At 43.5% G+C, this 24,662-nt stretch overlaps 1 protein-coding gene across 1 annotated transcript in view; it reads left to right on the forward strand.

Moving 5' to 3' along the window:
* The first annotated feature begins 162 nt into the window (after positions 1 to 162).
* The window catches only part of wnt2bb (wingless-type MMTV integration site family, member 2Bb), a 27,287-nt gene continuing 2,787 nt past the window's right edge, over positions 163 to 24,662 (forward strand). Inside the window, exons 1-4 of the mRNA XM_083769970.1 lie at positions 163 to 848; positions 9,664 to 9,884; positions 20,107 to 20,384; positions 21,639 to 21,903. Of these exons, the coding sequence (XP_083626096.1) occupies positions 550 to 848; positions 9,664 to 9,884; positions 20,107 to 20,384; positions 21,639 to 21,903 (1,063 nt within the window). The 5' untranslated portion in view covers positions 163 to 549. The remainder of the gene's footprint in view (positions 849 to 9,663; positions 9,885 to 20,106; positions 20,385 to 21,638; positions 21,904 to 24,662) is intronic.

Raw genomic sequence — 24,662 nt, forward strand, 5'->3', positions numbered from 1 at the left:
CGAGTCTATACCACTTTCAATCCGAGTTTGATTTGGAACTATTTTCTACCTTTTTGAACTGCATGGACAAAAAGTTTATTGTGAAAGACAGAATGATGGTTGCTTGCAGCGGAGATGGCTGGCCTGCACGCCAATAGGTGAGACTATAGGTCTTCTCCCCCACAGGTGAATCTCCATCCCGGCGCGGAGCGGAGCGGAGCTGCGGAGGGGGAGCTTCTTTACGCGCACGGAGGGAGCAGAGACCGGGCGGTGAGTCCACATGGCACCGAACACCACCCTCGACTCAGACTCTTGACAGTCTGTTACAAAAAAAAGATTAAAAAAAACGCAACGGGAAGCCAGCCAGACGCCGCGCGGCCGCGGTATGAGGATGATGGTGATGATAATGAGGAGGCCTTCTACGGCTGATCATTAATAATAGGCCACGTTACATCAATCGTTGGAGATGCATTTTTTTTTCTTCCTCGTCTGAAAACCTTTTTTTTTTACTCGCCCATATACGGTGGAAAAGAAAGGAAACAGAAAAACCCCGCAAAGAAATTAAGCATCATGTTCGGTCTAAGTACGGTTCCTCATCAGAGGAGCGCGCGGTCGGTGGATTCACGTGGAGTGATGAGGACTGTGAGGAGGGCTGCAGGGCCATGCCACGGAGCGGCGGGGGGCTCCGGCGGTGCGGGGACCCCCACGGGGACCCCCACCACCTCCACCGGCTCTAGGAGTGGGAGGAGGAGGGCAGCATCCTCTCCGTGCCACGGTGGCTCCGGTGCTGCACGGACCAGCTCCAGGATTTACTGTGCGTGTCTGCTGCTGCTGCTGGTGGTGACGCCCCGCGTGGACTCGTCGTGGTGGTGAGTTCATGATGCGTTGGGTTCTTATTTTGGCCTTTTTTTGGCTATTATTATTAGCCTATATATATTATGGCAAAATGTACAACCGAACCAACAACCATCTATATTCTATGCCATGGCATGTGGTTCTTGAGCTTTTATAATTTCAAGGGCCTCATTATGAGGGGGGTCCTTGAAATTAATACAAGTTCTAGAAGCTTATGTGTTAAAGTTATGAGGGCCTCGATCATAACTTTGTACAAATGTTGGTTCCATTCGTATCAGAGCTACAACAGACCACATAGGGTCCATTTGGAACCCCCTCCTAAACCCCGAGTGCCCTACTTTAAAATCACACTGGACTAACGTGATAGGCCTACAACAGCCGAATTGTGTTTGTATACTTTGTAATATCAGTAACGTGCGAACAAAGGATTAATTAGGCTATCGGGCGATTATCGGTTCGTGTAGCCTAATAGGCGAATAAAAAACAGCATATTGCTAAATTATTAACTAAGCTATAAGCTCTCAGACCATTAGTTAACCTTCTTGCTTGCTTCTAATCAGATGAAACGAGTTGCCAACGAATTTAGACCATCATTAATCCTTCATTACATTTTATTTGCTTTAATCGTATGAGAATAATTGGTTTCTTTCCAATTATTATTAGGGGTAGGCTATGTTTAATATTGTTTATTGTCAATTCCGTTTTAATTTAATTTGAACCATAAAATTCATTAAAGTTGGCATGAAAGTGAAACATTAGGCTACACAAATCGATACACTTGACGTTACTGGGTTGACATTTGTGAGCAAACGGTAATTGGCTAATTGCAGTATATTTGGATAAATGTAGGCCTATAATAGCATACAGTAGCCTAGTTATTTTTTATTTAGAACCGATTAGTTGGCTTCTAAAGAAAAAACACAATATAGCTATTTAGTGTTAACAAGAAAAGGGAAAAGGGACACGAGTTTGTGAATGCCAGTCCGATTTTTAGCTCGAAAATGCATTTTCTTCACTGTCAGTTGTTGGCCTGCCAGATTGAGCAATAATAATAGAGCGATAAATATAATTTATGTCGGCGCTGTTGGCTCTGCGCGTGTTCAGCTCAGCTGGAGACTGCAAAGCAGAACAGTCATTAATTCACCAGGTACCACCAAACGCGCACACGCGCACGAACACACGCGCGCGCGCGCGCACACACACGCACACACACACACACACACACACACACACACACACACACACACACACACACACACACACACACACATAGAGAGAGTGTGAGCAATGACTTCACTAAAATACCCCAAAACCAGCCATCTAGAGCATAGGTGAGGGGTGAAAATATGCGGATAGATATTTCATTCCCCGTGCAATAGCCTACATGAAAATGTCCATGTGTGTATGAGTATGTTTACAGTAGAAGTGTCTGCGTGTGTGTGCGTGTGTGTGTGTGTGTGTGTGTGTGTGTGTGTGTGTGTGTGTGTGTGTGTGTGTGTGTGTGTGTGCGTGTGCGTGTGCGTGTGTGTGTGTGTGTGCGTGCGAGTATATGCTGCCGATGGAATGTCCAATAGTTCAGTTTGTGTAGATTAAAATGCGTTAAGGGGGTGCGAGACGTAAGTGTTTTTGGCAGGACATTATTGGCTTTGACGGGAACTCAATATGTCTTTTCAACAAGATGGCAAATAACAAGAAGTTATTAGCTCCTTGTGATGTCCTGCTGGATGTTTGAACCCTGGAATCCTGAATCCATGTCAGCGTGTTTCTCAGAAGTCACACAGAACCACAGTGTTTTAACAACGTATTATAACGCATTAAGACCTGAGCCTGAGGCCAATTCTACCAATTCTTGTTCTAAAAACTGTTTTCTGAAAAACATATATGTTTCTATATGTCAGTGTTGCTCAAAACAAGTATAGGCTATTTGGCTGCCGACCCCCTCATCTAAAAATATTAGGGACCCCCCAGAAGCAAAGATTATTTTATCCTTGAAATTAATACAAGTTCTAGAAGCTTATGTGTTAAAGTTATGAGGGCCTCGATCATAACTTTGTACAAATGTTGGTTCCATTCGTATCAGAGCTACAACAGACCACATAGGGTCCATTTGGAACCCCCTCCTAAACCCAGAGTGCCCTACTTTAAAATCACACTGGACTAACGTGATAGGCCTACAACAGCCGAATTGTGTTTGTAATATCAGTAACGTGCGAACAAAGGAGTAAATAGGCTATCGGGCGATTATCGGTTCGTGTAGCCTAATAGGAGAATAAAAAACAGCATATTGCTAAATTATTAACTAAGCTATAAGCTCTCAGACCATTAGTTAACCTTCTTGCTTGCTTCTAATCAGATGAAACGAGTTGCCAACAAATTTAGACCATCATTAATACTTAATTAAATTTTATTTGCTTTAATCGTGATCGTTTCTATGTCAGTGTTGCTCAAAACAAGTAGGCTATTTGGCTGCCGACCCCCTCATCTAAAAATATTTTGTTCCAGGGACCCCCCAGAAGCAAAGATTATTTTTTTCTTTTTTTCCCCTTCTTTTTAATTTACATTTTTATCCCAGGATTTTGTAACCCATTTTTTCACCTCCTTGTGCCAATGCTACTATCTCTGCCAAGCCATGGGGAGATCCCCAAACGGAGCTCATGCTGCTTCCTTCAATGCATGAGGAGTGAGCAGGCCGCTTATTTTCACCTGACAGTGGGGAAGTTTACCCGGTATACAGGACGTAACGTGTGGAAGGAACACGTTATTCCAACCAGTTCCTTTCCTCTCCACCAGGTACCCCAGCTGACCAGGTGGAGGCAGTATAGAGACCATGCTGGATTATACTGCATGTTTTTTTGTGAGGGTACCTAGGGGACATGGGGAGAACATGCATACTCCATATAGAGAAAGGCACTTTCACCAACACCAACCTGCACCTAGGGTATGGACACTGATGACACAGAGGAGATAACACGCCCCCAGCGTCCACAGCGTCCCTGGCGGTGTATCAAACCCGGGAGCACTACTGACTTCTTCACCGTGCCCCCCTGAAGCAAATATTTGAGTAAAAAATGTTCTCTTTAAACAATATACGGTAGATACATTATACGGTATATTCAAAGATTTGCACATATATTCTCGATCTTTCAGAAATAGCAGATCTACAAGCTCATAGTGCGGTGACGCTATTAATGTCTAAAAGGTTAGCAAAGATCCTTCAAAGATGGCTTTCAAGTTGGTCAAGCAATTAGGCATGTATTGTACCATTGGATGCTTTGTTAACCTTTATTTCATACCAATGCAATGCAAGTATAAAATAATGGTTAAAGTGGTTAAAATATTTTTTTAAATGACACAGATGCTTTCACGGTTTTAATGGGTTAATGGAGCATGTTTATCAAGTTTCTCCAAGGGTCCAGTAGTATCTGGACAGTGATTCTCAGAACTGAAAGTTTGGGTGCCCTAGGGGAGTCACAAAGGAGTCCCGAGCCATTAAACAATGTCAAAAATGTGCAACAGGCAAATATATTATGTTTATAATCTTCCTGATAAATGATCTTGTGAAATAATAAATATCCACATACATGCCTCAGGGCTACCTACTGTAATTAATCAAGTGAAATTGCCCAAATAGGGAAAGCATAAGTCATTATTTCACCACCAAGTACAAGTGCACCTGATGTGTCAGTCAGGTGGCTGCACATGGGCATGTTTATTGTTTCAAAGACCCAGAAAGATTGTGCAGCGCTGATATTAGGATTACAAGGTATAGCCCCCTCACCTCTCCCTCTGTATACCATTTCAACCATAACAATAATGGAGGATGATTTAGTTCAGTGGTTTTCAAACCTTTTCATATCAAGGCCCATCATTTATTGGGTAATTGAGCAAAGGACCACCATTTGATGACATTTATTTAGCCCCCAAAACTTTGAATATTTTGTCGTCGTTGGACAAGACTTTGTCCACAATTCCATGCTGTATTGATGTTGGTACCATAGGAGAGATAACAGGCAAACGTTGAATTGTGTAGACTTCTTGTAAATTAAATAATGCAGATGTTTAACAATTAATGTAATTCTTGAGAGCGTAAAATGAAACCAAATGGACACTCCCGGGTCCATTTGGTTTCATTTTACGCTCTCAAGAGTTAAGGATCTATAAGGGTCCATTTGGTGGTTACCAACTCTCCCTGGGGACCACCTGGAACCCCCTCAAGACAGACAGACAGACAGACAGACAGACAGACAGACAGACAGACAGACAGACAGACAGACAGACAGACAGACAGACAGACAGACAGACAGACAGACAGACAGACAGACAGACAGACAGACAGACAGACGAGACAAAGAATAAAGTGTGAATTGCTGCCCTGGTTTCTTCCTTTGATGAGCACTCTGTCTGCTCTTATATATTCAGCGTCTGTAATCCCACTCTGGGGAGAGAGAGAGAGAGAGAGAGAGAGGAGGGCTTGCAGTCTCCCATCCTTTAGCCTCGTAAAACATGACCACACAACTACATGCACTCTGACCTCCCCTGACTGACCCGCCCGTGCTTTATGGAGTCCCACTGTCCCACTCACACATCATGCGTCTTTCATGCATGTATTATTGGTATATAATACACCCAGTCGTACCCAGCACACGTAAATCTGAAGCCGACAGTGTTGAAGTCGCATTGATGGAGATTTATCTTGGAGTGAGCTCATTTACATTAATGGGAGGCCGACTACTGGCCGTAAATGTCGCCTGCACTGCGTTACATCTGGCTAAAAGAGCGTGGGCATGCAGTGAACTGTCAGTGAGATGAATGAGAGTGTGTGTGAGTGAGTGAGTGAGTGAGTGAAGGAACAATCTGACAGGGTTATTGGAGGCCCCCCCCTGACGTCTTGCCCTGAGCCCCTGATTTGTGATGACATGATTTCTACTCAAACTGGCACAATTGGGAAACATTTATGCACTCTTTCTTGTTCTCGCTGTCTATTAAATACACACGCACGCACACACACACACGCACACACGCACGCACGCGCACGCACGCACACACACACACACACACACACACACACACACACACACACACACACACACACACACACACACACACACACACACACACACACACACACACACACACACAGGCCTCGTGGGGAGAGGTTAAGTGCTTATTTATTTGGAGAGTAGAGTAAATGGTTTCCACCCCCTGCTATCCCCGAACCTTTAACTGCTAAGTGTAGTGAACTCTGACTCACAGTGGACTGTTACTACCACTCTCTTTCACGCTCTTCTCAACCTGTGTGTGTGTGTGTGTGTGTGTGTGTGTATGTGTGTGTGTGTGTGTGTGTGTGTGTGTGTGTGTGTGTGTGTGTGTATGTGTGTCCCAATCCCAAACACAGCCAACGCGTACCATATGCAGAGCTCTGTTTGCTGATATTTTGACACACAGGTATTTAATGAAGCTAATGTGATTAGAGACTGGTTTTGGGATCAGTTCACTTAATGCAGAGGCATCATCTGGCAACGGCGCACATATGGTGCGAAGCAAATGTAACCACGTGAATCCTAGTGTCCATATTATTCTGGAATTTGGAGAAAATTGTCATTGCACTGACGTCTGACGCAAGCTGCGAAGAATGGTAATTAATGGGTTTATACTAGAAAATACTGTGATGAATTCTGCCTTGCCATTAATATTACATATTTTGATGTCACTCCTGTCTGATTGGACATAATATTGTCCAATCAGAAAACCTAGAACAACAGTGTGTTGCCTATGCAGCAAACACACTAATAAGGCAAACATTATGTTGAATTTGGAGATGGAGAACACTTTGTGAGCTTGTATATTATTGGCTATGTTGGGGGATTTGGTGTAGAGGGGAAAGCAAGGAGGGGCCTAGTAGTCTACAGACCCCTGTAGGACCCCCGTCTACAAACTCATCATCATCATCATCATTTATTTAACTCACGACCATGATCACATGGTTTGGTCGTTTGGAGCACAGATTCATAAAAGTATACAATCGAAAGTATACAATACATTACAGATAACACGATATACATAGACATATCGTAAGGCTTTCCCTATTTATACAGTGGGAGAACATTTTTCAGAAAAGCACCCAATTTATAAATTACTTTTTGTTTTTCAGATTTTAGTAATGCAATTAGTTTAAACATAGAAGGGTAGGTAAAGAAATAAAGTGGCAGGTATTTTTGCCTGAAATTCATAATGTCAGTATTCTTACATTCCAACAAAACATGATACTCATCTCCAATTCTGGCTTCATTACATAGGTTACAAATCCTCTGATTTCTTTCCAATCCTTTATATCTACCGACGACCTTTGGGATTCTTGTGTTGTTTAGCCTAAGGTTGCAAATAGCCTGTCTATACTTACGGTTTTCACATAGAAGATATTTTTCTAGTTTGAACTCTTGTTTGTATTAAACATAGATGTCACATGATGTCATACTATTGAGTTCAATTTGCCACTTTTGCAAAAACTGGTCTTTCAACCTTTGTTCAACCAGTCAATGTTATTAAATTTCTGGGCCAACCAAATGTAAGACATACCACAGTCATCCAGTATTTTCTTCACCTGTGCAACCCAAGGTGACACATGGGCACCTGTGTTGAACAGGTTAAGCAGACAGTCGTACTCTCTTTTCCTTCGATCAACCGGGCCCAGTACCCGATAAGTCTCTTTTTAACAGCGATACAAATTGGGTACCTCCCCAGCTCACCATACACCATATTACTACAGGTAGTTGTTTTAACTTTTAGGATATACTTGAGAAATTTCAGATGTAATTTTTCTAGTTTTTCTAGATCCAAAGCAACATGTACTGGTAAATCAAAAGATCTACATTTACTAAGGAGGTACATGGCACGTGAGACCTGCTTGTGTAATTCTTCGATAGCAATCTTAAATGATCCATTATAGTTCATAATAACTCCAAGGTATTTGAAACTATGGACAATATTTTCACAAAAACCACACATCAGGTCTATTGCCTTCTGCAATCCCTCCTTTGTATTTGACATGACAATTGTGTTGTCCGCGTATAATAATACCAAAAGCTGGAAATAGCTATCGATAAGTGGGTCGTCATAATTAATAGACTGGCAGCCATTGTTAATAAGGTAATCCTCCAGGTCATTGATAAACAGTGAGAACAGTAATGGCGACAGATTTTCCCCCTGTCTTACTCCAGCTAAACTTACAAAGAAATCTGATTTCATGCCATTAACAAAAACACACGTTTTAACGTTTTTATACATATTCATTACTATATCCATAAATTTACCTTTGATGCTTACTTTAGATAGTTTATACCAAAGGGCATCCCTCCAGACTGTATCAAATGCCTTACTGTAGTCTATAAAGGAACAGAATAATCTCTTCTTTTTAAAGCAAAATAATTCAACAATGTGCTTCAGGAGGAAAATATGGTCACTGGTGGAGTAATTCTTTCTAAAGCCTGCCTGGGTTTCCCTCAAGATAGAATTGTCTTCACAGAAGTTTAGCAGCCTTTTAGTACATTTGTGAACAATTTACCCATGCAACTCAGAACGCATTACAACGGCACACATTGAGCTTGTAGATCAGTAAAGTTAGTAAAGCATCGACTGATGCACACATGGCCATATCATCAGTGTTGTTATCTGGAATCCTTGACGTTTTGGGTCTTGCAACAGACACTCTCCTCCAGGTGACCTGACCAAGGCTGATCAGAACCTGTGTCCAAGTGGCATGCTACTACTAGCTACTACTGAGCTGCATTCAAGACACTTGCCTTGTGTCTGACACCTGAATTGTGTCTGAACACAGCTTTGATGGATGTGTTCTGTCCCCCTCCCCCCCCCCCCTCAAACAAAATGTTTGGTCAAACCATATGGGCTTCCATTGGAAATGCATTGGAGCGGCCATTAAACACAGACACAAGACAGACACAAACAGGTGTCTTGAATGTGTGAACGCAGCCCAGTAAGGGCCCCACCCGCTTACCTCTGCCCCACCCCCCCCCCACCATCTTGGAAACTAAACACAATATAAACAATTGGAGAGGGGTGGGGCCGAGAAAGGTCCTTATTGGCCCGTGTACATTGTAGGGAAGCTGGGCAGGGAGGGTGATATTTGTCACTGGCTCACTGCACGTACTCCCATGGGCACGGGGTGGCACCTCTCAGCGAGGAGTACGATGAAGTATGTCATATACAGTATAATTATGTCAGGGGTGTCCAAACCTTTTATAGAAAATATTAAAGCCCCCAAGGGCCAACTACATAATTTAGGATTTAAAACGATTCTCATCATCTCTCATCATCTCATCATCAATATTAAATATCAATGGTCTTTTGTCAGGTGTGTGCTGTGAACAAAAAATGTATCTCAGCCTGTTTTCAGCCATATGTCACATTACCAAAACCAAGCAAGCAAGGTAAAAAAATAATAATACAAGGAACAAGGAACACTGACAAATTATACTCTGGTTAAAAAACTTTAATGTAAAAATGTCCCATACTGTTGGGTGTGCCGTTCATAATACAATTCAGGTATGAAGCTGCGGGCCGTATAAAATTCACCTAGAGCCGCATTTGGCCCGCGGGTCGCACTTTGGACACAGCTGCTCTATGGCCTCTATTCACACCTAAAAGACACCTGTCTTGTGTCTTGTCCGTGTTTAATGGCCGCCCCCAATGCATTTTCAATGGAAGTCACATGGTTTGACCAAACATTTATTGTTTGAATGGGGGGGGGGGGGAGAATGAATTGGCATGACATGATAAAAAGTTTAAACAGTCTTCTTGCTCTGTTTACCACAGGTACATCGGTGCCCTGGGTGCCCGTGTCATCTGCGACAACATCCCGGGGCTGGTGAACAAGCAGCGGCAGCTGTGCCAGCGCCACCCGGACATCATGCAGTCTATCGGCGAGGGCGCCAAGGAATGGATTAGAGAGTGTCAGCACCAGTTCAGACACCACCGCTGGAACTGCAGCACACTGGACCGAGACCACACGGTTTTCGGGCGAGTCATGCTACGCAGTAAGTCTGCTGTGTCTGTGTGTGTGTGTGTGTGTGTGTGTGTGTGTGTGTGTGCATGTGTGTGTGTGCATGTGCGCACGCTGTGTTGTAGTATAGTAGAGTAGTATAGTAGAATTTAATTTATTAAATTCTTAGGTTTTCAATTAGTGTGAAAAGCCTGTCCCACCGACAGTTTTTTATAATTTAGTTTTTATGCATTCACAAGTATAAATAAAAAAATGCGCCCCCCCGACAGGCTGGGTTGCCTCATGGTGGTGCTAGAACAGAGCGATTTGAACAATGTGGGGTAGAGCTTGTTCAATGGTCTACATGGGAGGGTGCGTGAAAAGCTTCACGCCAAATGGGCCAGCGGTGTCCGAGATTAGATATTTACACAGACAGATGAATGGACGGACGAACGGACGGACAGACAGACAGACACAGAGGACCAAAAACCCTCCTTGCCTTCCGGCCGTTCCGGCCGTTCCACCCTTCCTCCCTCCCACACCCTTTCTATCATGCCTTCTTCTCTTTCTCCGCTCTCTTCCTTTATTCTACGTCTCTTCTTCCCCACGCGGCGCCCCGTGTTGGTTCCCCTCTCGTCCTACGACCTGCGTATGCCGTCGCTCTGTGTTTACAGTCACTAATGGACTGTTGTAAAGCCTTGTGCCTCGTCAATAAACACGTCGGGCTCAGAGACTTGTCGGCATTTTGTTTTTCCACACCAGTGCTCAGTAATAGATTCACATGTGCACGCCGAGTGCACATATCGTGGCTGAAACCTCCTATCTCCACATTCTAATTGTTTTGTGTTTTTTCTCGTAAATTAACACCCTACTTGATCATACTGCTGCGTCATGCCAAATTATTAAAAGTAGCAGCTTCGCGGCGCGAGTTAGATGATCTTGTACAGAAGATCTGCTACTTTGATGTTTTGGAATTTGAATCCTGGAAAGTAACAGTTTTGGACATATGAAGCTTCCACCCGACAGAGATGATATGCACACAGGCACGTGCATGCGTACACACACACACACACACACACACACACACACACACACACACACACACACACACACACACACACACACACACACAGAGAGACACACACACACACACAGTACACACAAACCTAAACACATAGACACATGTACGCATATTTTCCTCTCCATCTTGATTGCCAGTGTGTACATAATGCTTCCTTTTTGACAGACGTATACAGTCTGAATTGTGAACTGAGCGATACACGAGATACTGTTCAATAGCAGAATGGATATTCAGTCAGTTCAACTGCAAACCGTCATCATGGAGTCAGCTATAGGTGTTTTCTCTGCAAACCGTCATCATTGAGTCAGCTATAGGTGTTTTCTCTTGGGATCTCAGGGTTTAAGAAGGATTTATTCCACTGTGCCTTACTGGCAACATTCTAAATCCTACACAGGTTGTGCTTATAACCACGCCCTGCTCTCGCCTACAACAACTGCGTACTAGACCTTATAATAATATAACTTTATGGACTAGACCTTATAATAATATAACTTTATGGACTAGACCTTATAATAATATAACTTTATGGACTAGACCTTATAATAATATAACTTTATGGACTAGACCTTATAATAATACAACTTTATGGACTAGACCTTATAATAATACAACTTTATGGACTAGACCATATAATAATATAACTTTATGGACTAGACCTTATAATAATACAACTTTATGGACTAGACCTTATAATAATATAACTTTATGGACTAGACCTTATAATAATACAACTTTATGGACTAGACCTTATAATAATACAACTTTATGGACTAGACCTTATAATAATATAACTTTATGGACTAGACCTTATAATAATACAACTTTATGGACTAGACCTTATAATAATACAACTTTATGGACTAGACCTTATAATAATATAACTTTATGGACTAGACCTTATAATAATACAACTTTATGGACTAGACCACGACGGAGGCCTGCCGTCTCAAGCGAACTTGAGCCACGTGAGACACCACCGAGCTGATGGAGGGGAAAGGAACTACTAATATATTTTTTTTACTTCATGAAAAACAAAAAAGGAAAGAAACAAGAAATGATGACTGTCACGGGGCAACCCGTGCCCTATATACAAAGACACATGAAACTGCTTTCTATAACATGCAAGGACTAATGGTTTAAACTGGTGTATTGAAAACTGTTCACTGATTCTTTGCTTTGTCTCTCCTGCACTGCTGGTGGCATTTCCCTTGATTTAGGAAGGGGCCAAGTACTATGCAGGAGAGGGGTGTTTCTTATGCTGTCTTATTAATGTCATTGAGTTTACATGCTGATTTATACTTGTTTATTGTAACGCTGCATGCATTATTGAGAATGTTTAGGTTACTTTTATTCAAGGTGTTATTCATGGCAGTATTTATTTGAAAGTATTTTTGAGAAGAAATGTTGCTAATTGATTCGATGTCCTGTGGTAGGATCCATTCCTATTTAAGGGAGGCTGCAGGTGCCAGGGACAGACAAGTTAGTTGGATGTGGGCATTGACACAAATAACATCCCTGAGGGAGAGCTACAGGGCCTTGTGTGATCAAGGTGCAGCCTGAAGAGAGCTCTCATCCTGTTTGGGTTTTGTTAAAAGGAGTGTTGCCTAAGTATTTGTTTCTCTTTTTGTCCTTTATTTTGTTGCCAGTATTACCGGTTGCTATTGATAATTCTTGCACTGAACAATTCTGTACGACTGGACTTTTGGTGGAGGAGTTTTGGGGAAAAATAAAGACCCTTAAACTGCATTACTGACTGTTCTTGGAGCCTTGGCCGTTCGGGCAACTTTACAATGACTTTCGTCATATTATTACCAGCAGCTTTTATATGTGCGGCGGTGGTGGTCCACAGAAAAAAGAAATAGCAGATCTACAAGCTCCCAACGTGTGAAGATATGAATATGATGCAGTGTGAGCTTGTAGATAGGCTATTTTAACAATTTGATGTATTTTTGATTATATATTTTGTAAAGGAATGGTTTTGGTCATACAACGTTTTCACCTGACAGCAATATATCTGACTAGTATCAGTCAGTTCGACTAGATTGAATTCAAATTGGCTACTATGAGTATGAGGTTTCCACTTGACAGCACTCACCAGCACATACTACGTAGCTGCTGGTAAAAAGACAAAATGAGATATCTGTCTGATGTCTGCCTGTGCCTGAAGAGTGCAAACTGACTGTGAAAAGTGGACTGGTTAAGTAGATGTTTAAATTAAAATATTCTAACTTTCTTTTGTAAATTAATGCCCTATACTACAGCGTCACACAAAAGCATAAAAATGCACAAGCTCGTATAGATCCGCTACATTTGCATTTTTTTTTATTTGAATCCTGAAGAGTAACAGTTTTGGACACATGAGGTTTCTTTACTCCCTGGACAAAATCACACTTGTGTGAAGTGAGGGGCACCCACTGTATTTATATCGGCAGCATGACGTCTTACATCGTCATATAATGCCCAATCATTGGACTGGCTGCTAAACGGTTTACGTTTTAAGTGCTCCAAACAAACATTAAAAATCCTGTCATATATCTCTGCTGTCGGGAGGAAACCTTATAACTCCAAAATGTTCATTTTAAGGAAATGAATAAAACCTTATATTCTTTAAAGCACTTTTTACTACTATCCATTGGTTCAATATTTTTCGAAACAACACACAGACGTAAAGGGTGTTCAATATCACTGATTCAAGCCAAAAAAGCTAAAACCTCAAAAATTGCATCGGAGGGGCGCCCCTCAAAAAACACCCTTACCTCATGTACTGTTTATTGTGTGAATAAATTATTGACTCCCAAGTGATAAATAACGCATCTATGTCTCACTGTCTCAGCAAATGAGTGCAGCAGCAGGTGTAAGTAGGAAGGAGGACGTCTGCTCTGCAGCCCTTGAGCAGGGCAGGAGTCATACAGTCATACAGTATAGCCTATACATGCTATAGGCCTGTGACAATTGTTACATAATCGCGGGTTCTAATCGTCGCAAATTATTTGAAATAATCGCAATTATTTTCGCATAATCGTCAATCGTTTCCATGTTGAAAGATGTCTATATCATTGTAAATCAATACATAAATATAAAAAGTTATTAAATGTGTCAGTGATGTCTTTGTATGTTTAAGTTATTTGTCATATCTCCCATTTGTGATTACAAAGCCTATAAAAGGCAAACAGAAATATAAATTGCTACGTTCCGATGTCCAATGCAAAAAACACAATTAAATAGTTTATCGCAATTATTTGTGTGAGAACGAAAAAACATTGCATGGATGCACCTGGGACGTATATCCTCAGTGATGTATCCCATGGTCATCGGGGGTTTCGGGTCTCGCAGCATCATGCCCCTCACTCAGGTGACCCAGCCAGGGTAAACAAGTCCAGACTTACGTCCCAGTAGGTAGCTACCCACGATCAGTCCCAATATAGGGAAAGACCAGGGCCACACAGACCGCCACTCCCGAACTACTCTGCCTGGACTGGGAGGTCTGGCGCGTGGAAGGACTAGGCTCTGTGGGTTGACTCCTGTCCGGACCCCTCCTACGTCTCTAGGCTGTGGGTTGACTCCTGTCCGGACCCCTCCTACGTCTCTAGGCTGTGGGTTGACTCCTGTCCGGGCCCCTCCTACGTCTCTAGGCTGTGGGTTGACTCCTGTCCGGGCCCCTCCTACGTCTCTAGGCTGTGGGTTGACTCCTGTCCGGGCCTAGGAGGAGAAGGACTATAGGCTCTGTGGGTTGACTCCTGTCCTCCTGCCCCTCCTACGTCTCACCAGGTCCACTCCTGCTCTCATGTGACAATTAATTGTCAACTTAACTGTGTAATGGTGACAGCCCTATGTAGTATAGGCTATACTACATACAGTACATGGCCTCCAAGTCACAATGGGTTTACTGCGCCGCGGAATGCGGAAGAGTATACACACTGATCGCAGAACATCCAGCAATCAGGTGTTTAGTCTCTGCAAAGCTGCAAAGCATCTGGGCTTCAGAGTTCAGACGTCACTGACTGTCCCTGAGCAGTTGTTATTGTCCCTCTGTCAGCCATGCTAAGCATGTGTGTGTGTGTGTGTGTGTGTGTGTGCGGCCGACGATACATGGCAACAAGTAGCAGATACAGATAGAGAGACACAAGCCGTGTGTGTGTGTGTGTGTGTGTGTGTGTGTGTGTGTGTGTGTGTGTGTGTGTGTGCGTGCGTGCGTGCGTGCGTGCATACATGCGTGTGTGTAAAGACGCATAAACAGTAATGTAGATGTAAATATTTAGAGAGATATTCTCGCCGGCAGACAAACAGCACAGGTTGAGTGATGACCCGCCCCAAACCATCCCACCCCCCACCCCCAGACCTTGAAAAATCAAATGGGACATCTCTGGGAGCACAAGAACAAGCAGTTTGGATGCGCACACACACACACACACACACACACACACACACACACACACACACACACACACACACCCTCGCTCACTGGTCCATGTGAGGTTCATGTGGGTCTGCAGGGAATGTTGAACACTGATGTGTTGGAGTCCTGCTACTCCTAATGGTTATTGGTTGCTACAAAGTCTTCTTTTGGAACACAAACACAGAGAAAACTAGATAAAGTGCCAATCGGCACAGGTCTCCACCAGGATTCTTCCTCAGCCTAGTGGGAATATGCGTGCACAGTTTCATCGCAATCGGACGCTGCGTTGAGGAGTTGTGGCCATTTGCTACTCCTGAAAACTGTAGGAGCCAATCGTGGCCAATCAGGATGGAATATGAGAAATCAAACAAACCTGTCTTGATCACATGACTATGGAGATCATGTGTACCGATTTGCGTGAAATTTGGATAAAATCTGAAGGAGTAATAATAGAAAATTGAGGAGTTGTGGCGATTTGTACAAAGCGGGCTACTCCTGAAAACTGTAGGAGGCAATTGTGGCCAATCAGGATGGAATATGAGAAATCAAACAAACCTGTCTTGATCACATGACTATGGAGAGCATGTGTACCGATTTGCGTAAAATTTGGATAAAATGTGAAGGAGCAATAATAGAAAATGTGTTTTACATATGTCGGCCTCCTGGTGGCGCTATAAAGAGCAGATGTGAAAAATTCCAGGCAAAGGTTTTTCCTTGGCCTCTAGGGAGTTGGCATACAAAGTTATCCACAGATCCGTGCAGTTAGACGTAAAAACACTTTTGGGCCAGTTATAGCGCCACCTTGAGGCTGAGTTGAAATTGTTCATGTGGCATTTCGTCCTCGGCCTAGTGGGAATGTGGGTGCACAATTTCACGGAAATCACGCGATGTGTTCATGATTTGCAACATTTTGTTTGAAACTGAGCACTCCTGTGAATTTTGGAAGCCAATCTTAACCAATCAGGATGGAGTCTGAGAAATCTGAAAGACCGGTTTGGTTGAATGGCTCTAGAGAGACTGTGTACCAATTTGCGTGATGTTTGGACACAATCTGTAGGTGTACTGTGCAAAAACTTGTTTTGCACAAAGCGGCCTCCTGGTGGCGCTATAACAGGCCGTTCTGGAAAGTTTGGGGCAGAGGTTCATGGTTGGCATCCAGGGAGTGTGTGTGCAAAATTTGGCATCGACCGGGTTAACGGTGGCCGAGATTAGCTGCTCACGGACGGACGGACACACGGACGGACGGACACACGGACGGACGGAGTGCAAAACATACTCTCCCCCATGCCTTCGGCTGGTGGAGACAATAAAGGAACACAACATTAGGGCACGGTCACACGTGTGAAATAAATTGAGTGAGCAAAAGTCACTCAAAAGTTTATTTGGTTTCGGTGCCAAAGCACATTTGGGCAGGTGTGGCTCAGGAGGTAGAGCAGATCGTCCAATGATCCATGGGTCGGCGGCTCGAATCCCGGCTCCTCCTGTCTATGACGAAGTGTCCTTGGGCAAGACACTGAACCCTACATTGCCTCCAATGAGTTGGTCGGTGTGAGCTCGCCACTATTGGTGTGTGAATGTGGGAAGTGACGACGTTGGTGTCGACTGTTCGCCGCTTCACCTCTATGAATGAATGGACCATTGTGAAGCGCTTTGAGTAAGCACGTAGTGCATAGAAAAGCGCTATGATCCATTATTATTATTACATTTGCATCTCCTGCTTTCCAACTTTGGTCAACTTTAATGGGGGCTCCCGGGCTACCAATTAGTGACAACCCATTATTCTGTTCTGATGTCAAAATAGTCTAGGTTTAGTGTGAGGTTAGGGTTAGAACTACTTAAAATGGCTGCTGTCAGACCAATGATACTGTACTTCGTAACAATGGGCTGTCGGACGAATGGCATGGCACCAATTTTGACTCCACTTGGATGTCATTAACTGTAGATTTCTTATTGAGCTGGAGGACACAACAGCCACTCAAACAGACTACAAACTAGCAAACTAAGTGACGAATTCTGCACAGCACTGCACGCATTCAGCAGAATGGTGAAATCACCCCTAAACTATATCTGCCAGAAATATGGGGAGGGGTTGGGGAGGATCCCCATTCCCTGGATGCAAGGGGTTGGGCTACTATGTCTGGCAGATATAGTTGACGGGTGACTTCACCCGCATGCACACATTCAGCACAACAAGATACAAATTTCACCTCAGCAGGCCATAGTCATTCGCATGTGTGTGAATCAGAGCCATTTAAAGAAAGACTTGCAAAAACGACATGCAAAATTGCCACGTGATTCATGTAGACCTCAGATCATTCCATTTACATGTAAATTTACAATCTAATTCTTTACATTTCGGACCTTTTAAAAGTGCATCACAAACCGTCTCTGCTGCAACAGCACTGTGCTTCTAGAATTTGCTGCTCACTTCCGGGAACTATATTGTGTGGCACCCGCATGAGCTGCCAGGTGTTTATTAGCCTGGGGTCCACCTATGCTTTCTATGGCATATAGGCAGCTCCAGGCAGGATCCGCCGGGAGAATCTAGACACAGCTGCGCGACATGGGACTAATTAATTAGAGCGACAGAGAGAGATGAGTGTGTGTGTGTACGTATGTGCGTGTGTGCGTCAATTTAACAAAGGTGCAGACGATCAGAAATCAGCAGAGAGTGATCAACGTTTGCGCTACTCTATGCCGAATTGAAGTGGACTCAGACTTTCTTTTTCTGCCTGGAAATAAAAACGTCTGGGTTTCTGAGGCTAGGAATCATGTGTTAGACGGCCCACCGCTGTCCCGTCGCTAGTCGCAGTAGATTTAATCAGACCTCCCATTGTTGTCGATCGCCTCTAGAGCGTTTTGGCTACATCTAGCTGCTACAGCCACATCTGGGATAACATCCGGTCTGTCGGTAAAAGTGCTCCGCTGCTATAAATCGCTGGGCGCTTTGATTTAATGGATTAAATAACCCTGGGCGTTCAGGGTGTTAACAAATGGCTGTGTTACAGATTCCTGAAGCTATGGTGGCCCATCAAAACCACAAATGAGGACTTATGCAGGATCACAAACCAGGAGGACAATATAGCTACAACCAGCACCAGCACAAACATATCATGCATATAAGGCAATGAAATAGACAGCGACGTCCCTGACTGTATAAATTGTTAATACAAATTTCAATCAATCAATGGTATAGGCTTTAGAATCCCCAAGCCAAGTCTATGGATGGCACTTTGAGGACGAGTCTCGGGGCCCCAAAAAAAAACCTCTTCACAAACTCTTGCTGCCTTATTACTCATTGGACCATTTTACTGGTCGTGGCTGGTGCTACAACGAAGCGTGACCAAACTATATACGTCTCTGGCAACGCGGTGGATATGAGTCATGTTCTCGGGAACAAAAGAGAGCAGAAGAACAGAGCAGATGAGAACAGCAGTGGTAGATAATGCTGTCATGACATCATATGGGGCTCTGATTAATGGGGTATCACTGTGTCTGTCTTTAAACAATTTATGTGAGCGGAGGAGAGCCCCGCCACGAGGATTATCTCCGTGCTAATATTTAACCCATTCTGGGCGGGAACCCCTTTTGGTGTTTTAAGCATTATGTCATACTTTAGCTGTTGAAAAATAGCAGATCTACAAGCTCACAGCACGGCACTGAGTACCGTGCTACGAGCTTGTAGGTCTGCGGAAATGTGGAACAACATATTTTCAGAGGTGCCGTGTCATTAGTCAGAAGGTTCATTGTTCCGAAATTACTATCCCTATCTCTAACCCTAACCTAAACCTAACCGCAAGCACGGGAGCAAACCTAAACCTAACCGCAAGCACGGGAGCAGTGCATGTTCGGACTAACGGGACTTCGGATCTATGGGCAGTTTCCATTTTCAGATGGGGGTCGGCGGCCAATTACATATATTTTTGGGGATCCTTGACATGAAAATGTTTGAGAAAACTGTCAGGACATTTGTAGAATCGGTCTCGGTGGAAATGGGTTAAACAGAGCTGTCCTCTACTCCGCATCAGGCCTGATATGCCCCCGTCAGCTGCACCATCACGCCCCGGTTAGTTCACACTCACGTTTAATCATGGTGATCACACAGTATACAGTGAGGTGAGGTGAGGGTGGTTTCCCGTGTGGATGCGTCGGCTTTGAGAAATGCATTGCGTTTAGCGATGGAAAAAATTAACCTCTCATTTCAGTGACTCGACTCATTCCGTGACAGATCAACCAAACGACATAATCATTTGTTCAGTGTTTCTCGTTCCGGTTTCTCAGATAGTCCGGTCCAATTACTACATTAATCCAGACTGTGCAACTGATTGTTACTGAACTTCACATCACCAGGCTTATTTCCACACGGAGGAACGGGAATGACTCGATGAGCGATTACTTTTTTTTAAAGATTTATTTTAGGCTTTTGTGCCTTTATTGATAGTTACAGTGAAGACGGACAGGAAAGAAGGAAGAAGAGACATGCAGCTAAAGGTCATCATGAACGGGACTCAAACACGCGACACACTGTCAGGCCAGAGCCTATATGTGGCATGCGCCTGGACCACTAGGCCAGCGTGCGCCCCAGGAGCCCCAGGAGTCCGTTCCCGTACCCGAAAAAGAACGAATCACCTCGAACGGATCCATCGCAAACTTCACAACACTAATTGCATTGTATGATGGCTGTGTACAGTAGGCGTCACTTATGATATGAAAGAGTTTATTCATTGGGTGACTTTCTCATTCATTCTCTCTCTTCCTCCTCTCCTTTTCTATCATTCTGTCCTGTCTCTCTCCACCCAGGCAGCCGCGAAGCCGCGTTCGTGTACGCCATTTCCTCGGCTGGTGTGGTCTACGCTCTAACCCGCGCCTGCAGCCAGGGGGAGCTCAAGACGTGTAACTGTGACCCCCACAAGCGTGGCAGGGCTAGCGACGAGCGGGGAGAGTTTGACTGGGGAGGCTGCAGCGATAACATCAATTATGGGATAAAGTTTGCCAAGGCCTTCATAGACGCCAAGGAAAGGACGGTCCGAGATGCACGGGCGCTCATGAACCTGCACAACAACCGCTGTGGCAGAACAGTAAGTGTGTTTTGATTTTGTACCCGCCTATAAGTGATCACATAAACAGGGCTTGTGTGTAGTCTCAATTAGGGTTATTGGGTGATCGGAAATCGGGCGCCGATCACCTCATTTTCAAATGATCGGAATCGGATCGGAAGCCAACAAACGTGATCGCGACATCCCTAGTATAGTATCAATATTATATCCATATCATGACTGGAAATTGTCTGATTTGGGATATTGTACTATTGTGATATGGCATAAACGTGTTCAAAATCAAATGATTGGAATCTGACCGCGAGCAAAAAAACGTGATCGAGACATCCCTAATTAACGTTCGTTTTCTGGGCTATAACTTTCTGCATTCAAAAAATACAAAATCACACTCGTATGAAGTAAGCGAGGGGTGCCTTTTATCATGATGATCATGCATGATGGTGAAGTCAAATTATTCCGAAATAAGTTCATAGACTTGGCCACACACATGACGTCATGGGAGGCACACACAAAGCCAGGCGTTGCTAGCGCCCCTCAAAAACAATGCATTTTAGTGTAGGGGTAAAACAGGAGGGAGCCTCTATAGAGTAGACCCCTGGGGGACTAGTCAATTAAGTACAGGGTTTACGTGGTGTGCAAATAAGTCTGAGAAAGTGCCATGAACCTTGGGCAACAAACAGTCCACCAGTAGTTGAGGAGGAAGACCACTAATTTCACAAATGTCTTTGAAAATGTCCATGTCTCGACGGTTGTCCTAAATATTTGTAATATATTTGACTAAGCTGGGATGACCAGATCTTATGCAAGCCATTGCAGGCTGACCAGGCCATCTCTTCCTGTACTCAATACACAATACACAAACACACATAGGGCTATATCTTGCGCCACCCCTTAACCCTTATCCCTAAACTAATTTTGTCATTTTTTACTATTTAAATAAACCTTTTAAAATAGTTCAAATAGCCGATCTACAAGCTCACAATGTCTCGATGTGGATCGGCTAGTTGAACTATTTTAAAATGTTTTTCAAAATAGTAAAAAATATAAAATACAAAATACGTTTAGGGATAAGGGTGGCGCAAGATGGAGCCCATACAGTAGAAACGGGGTGCATACTTAGTTTAGACTAGTCATTGGTTAGACATGGGTTAAGGTTAGGTTTAGGTGTGCTGCCCCGTGGGAGGTTAGGGTTAGGGTGAGGGTTTGAGATATCGAACCAATGACATGTTAACCAAAAGCATGCACCCCTTCTCTCCGCCCGCACTGTGTGTCCAGGCGGTGAAGCGTTTCATGAAGCTGGAGTGTAAATGCCACGGCGTGAGCGGCTCGTGCACCCTGCGGACCTGCTGGATGGCCATGTCCGACTTCCGCAAGACGGGCGACTACCTGAGGAGGAAGTACAACGGCGCCATCGAGGTGACCATGAACCAGGACGGGACGGGCTTCACCGTGGCCAACAAGGCCTTCAGGAAGGCCACCAAGAACGACCTGGTCTACTTTGAGAACTCCCCAGACTACTGCCTACAGGACAAAGCTGCAGGTACATGATCAGTACATACAGTATAGAGCGTCGCAGTCCCGCCCCCTTTGATGACGACGCCAGGCCCAGGAAATAATTCCCAATGCATTTTCCCCATAGACATTTCAAAAAGTATTTATTTAAAGACCTTTTAAGCGTCATACGAAGCCAACTCGGGTCGTGACAAATCATGACAACAAACACAATATTTTGGACCAAACAAATAATTACAAAGAAGAAAAACAACAAAAGAAAGTGTTGTAAATTGGCCGTTTTTTTCTTCTTTCTAATTATTTGTTTGGCCCAAAACATTGTGTTTATTTATTGTCATGATTTGTCACGACAAGAGTTGGAGGAAAATGAACGGGGAATTATTTTCCGGGTCTCTCAAGGGGGCGGGACTGCGATTCTCTATACATACAGTATACATACTATAGGTCATTGTGTCCCAAACAGTGAGTCGGGACCCATTTGTAGGTCACGGATCATTTGTTATATTATATGCATGTGTCACAAGTTCACAACACACATTATCTTTCACTGCTGTACATTTAAAGATGGAGTGCCGTGATTTTTTTCCACACTTAAACATGATCATCAGGTGTATTTAGGTGTATATGAGGTATAATTTTTTCAAAAAAGTGTACAGTATTTGTTAAAATGATGGTTTTATGTGGACACACCCACCAGTTCATTAGGTATGCGTGAGTTTAACCATAGCACCACCCACCTAATCCAGTCCCTCCACCTCCTCCTTTAAGACCACTCACTTGTCCTAGTCCCTCCCCCTCCTTATAAAAGGACAGCCCATGGCTCTGCCCTTTTGTTTACAAAATGGCAAATTGGTGTCTGTAATGTAACAAAAACTCATGTTTTTGTGAATGTTAGAAGTGAACACTTCCAATATTTCTGAGATATCGTATAGGCACCATTATGCACTTATACTGCCACCATCCATGTATAGGCATATAATCCATGCATCCATACCATATCAGATCTGTTTTTTCTGATTTTTTATAATCATTTATTTATTTCCTCCAATTATATTGACCCTATTGTCGCAATCAGCTCAGCTCATCATCCAATTCGATCATAGTTTAACAGCAGAAACAATTAGTTTGATAGATCATTTAGCCTACAATATATTGTAGGCTATTGATTTCCTCCAGCTAAGCACCCTGGCATTAAAACTGTCCTTTATCTGACTGCATTGAGTTTCAGCAAAAGTCGCCAGATTTAAAGAAACAAGCGGCCCGGTCCACAAAAATAAGTCACAGAAATTGCCATGAATATTTATGAAAACGTTTCAACAACACCAATCCTTTTAACAACATATTAATCTGATCGAGGGTCCTTCACATGAACCATTGGTCAAGTCAACCACATCTCCCCTGAAAGTTACTTATATGAAAACAAGCCCAAGTCGCTTGTAATAGCCAGACATGGCAACATGACTTCCAGCGCGACACAACAACATACTTCTAATTCTTGACTTTACAGCCTCGTATAAGTATTAGGACCTACATACATATTGACTACAACAGCCAACAAGAATGCACACTGTGACACTACACTCTGTATCAAAGCCCGACCACTGTGATTATAAAAGAACAACCTACTCCTTGAAAACAACAAGAGCAACTATACAGCAGAGCAGGTAGGCTATAAGACTGGTTTGTTGTGGTTTCCTTCCTGAGGACCCGACGTGAACATTTACTTGCTTCCAATCTAACGAAAAACAGTCTGCTCTGCTGTGAACTGGTAATGTGTGAAATTACTGTTTGAAAATCTGCCACACAGTTAGACACACACAGAGCAGCAAAAGCAAACTGGCTGCGCTGTTCAGTTCACACGTGTGTAATTGTGTATGTGGCAGGCAGCTCCGCCCACAGAGGTTGTCGTATTTAAAAAATATGTATAGAGGGGGAGGTGCGTGTGTGCGTGCAATATCTTTACGTCACACTATCCGTGTTTACTTCATTGGCCCGTTTGACCGTCAAGGGTTCAGCCTCCAGGAAGAAACCCTAAATACAAAGTTATTACACCATTGGACATAAAAACGACTCCAGGGTGTCTAATGAAGTACTGTCACCCCATAGACACATGAAAAGCTGGAAAAATACAAAAATTGTGGCACTCCATCTTTAATATTTCAAATGATTTTTACAAGCTGCTTGAAAAGCGGCTGGTCATAGAATAGGTATGAAACTTTTTTTTTTTTATAAAGAAAAAAAAACACAAGCAAATATATATCTAAGAAGAAATCCCATGAATACAAATATATATATATATATAAATAATTAAGAAGTATTGAAAATATAGCCGAGTATACAAGCTTGCAATGTGGGCCGCGCAAAGCAGCGCGCTCTGCGCTCATACTCGACGTAGATATAGCTATTTTCACTATATAGTTGGGTCACTATGCTGGGTCACTATATGGGCAGATGTCTCTCTTTTGGGTCTGGACCTGAAAAGTGTGGGAACCACTGACATACTGTGGGTAGGTGAAGCAGACGAGGGGCAGAGCGGGCGGGACGGATGTGTGGGAAGGGTAGAAGGCAGATAGCAGGAAAGGCAGTGAAAAAAAAGAAGAGAAATGGACACAAGGATGTTGATGGATGTCCCGGGACTATGATGTGTTTTAGCGTTAGTGTGTTTGCGTGCGTGCGTGTGTGCGTGTGCACCAGTGGGGTGATGTGTGTGGTGTTGTAGGCTAAATAACACAGCAGGCCTCCCCCTGTGATGTCTGTGGAAGTTAATATCCTTGTACCCCGGGGACA

This window comes from Protomyctophum parallelum (genome assembly GCF_964188405.1).
Source record: "Protomyctophum parallelum genome assembly, chromosome: 7".
In the NCBI taxonomy this organism is placed as follows: domain Eukaryota; kingdom Metazoa; phylum Chordata; class Actinopteri; order Myctophiformes; family Myctophidae; genus Protomyctophum; species Protomyctophum parallelum.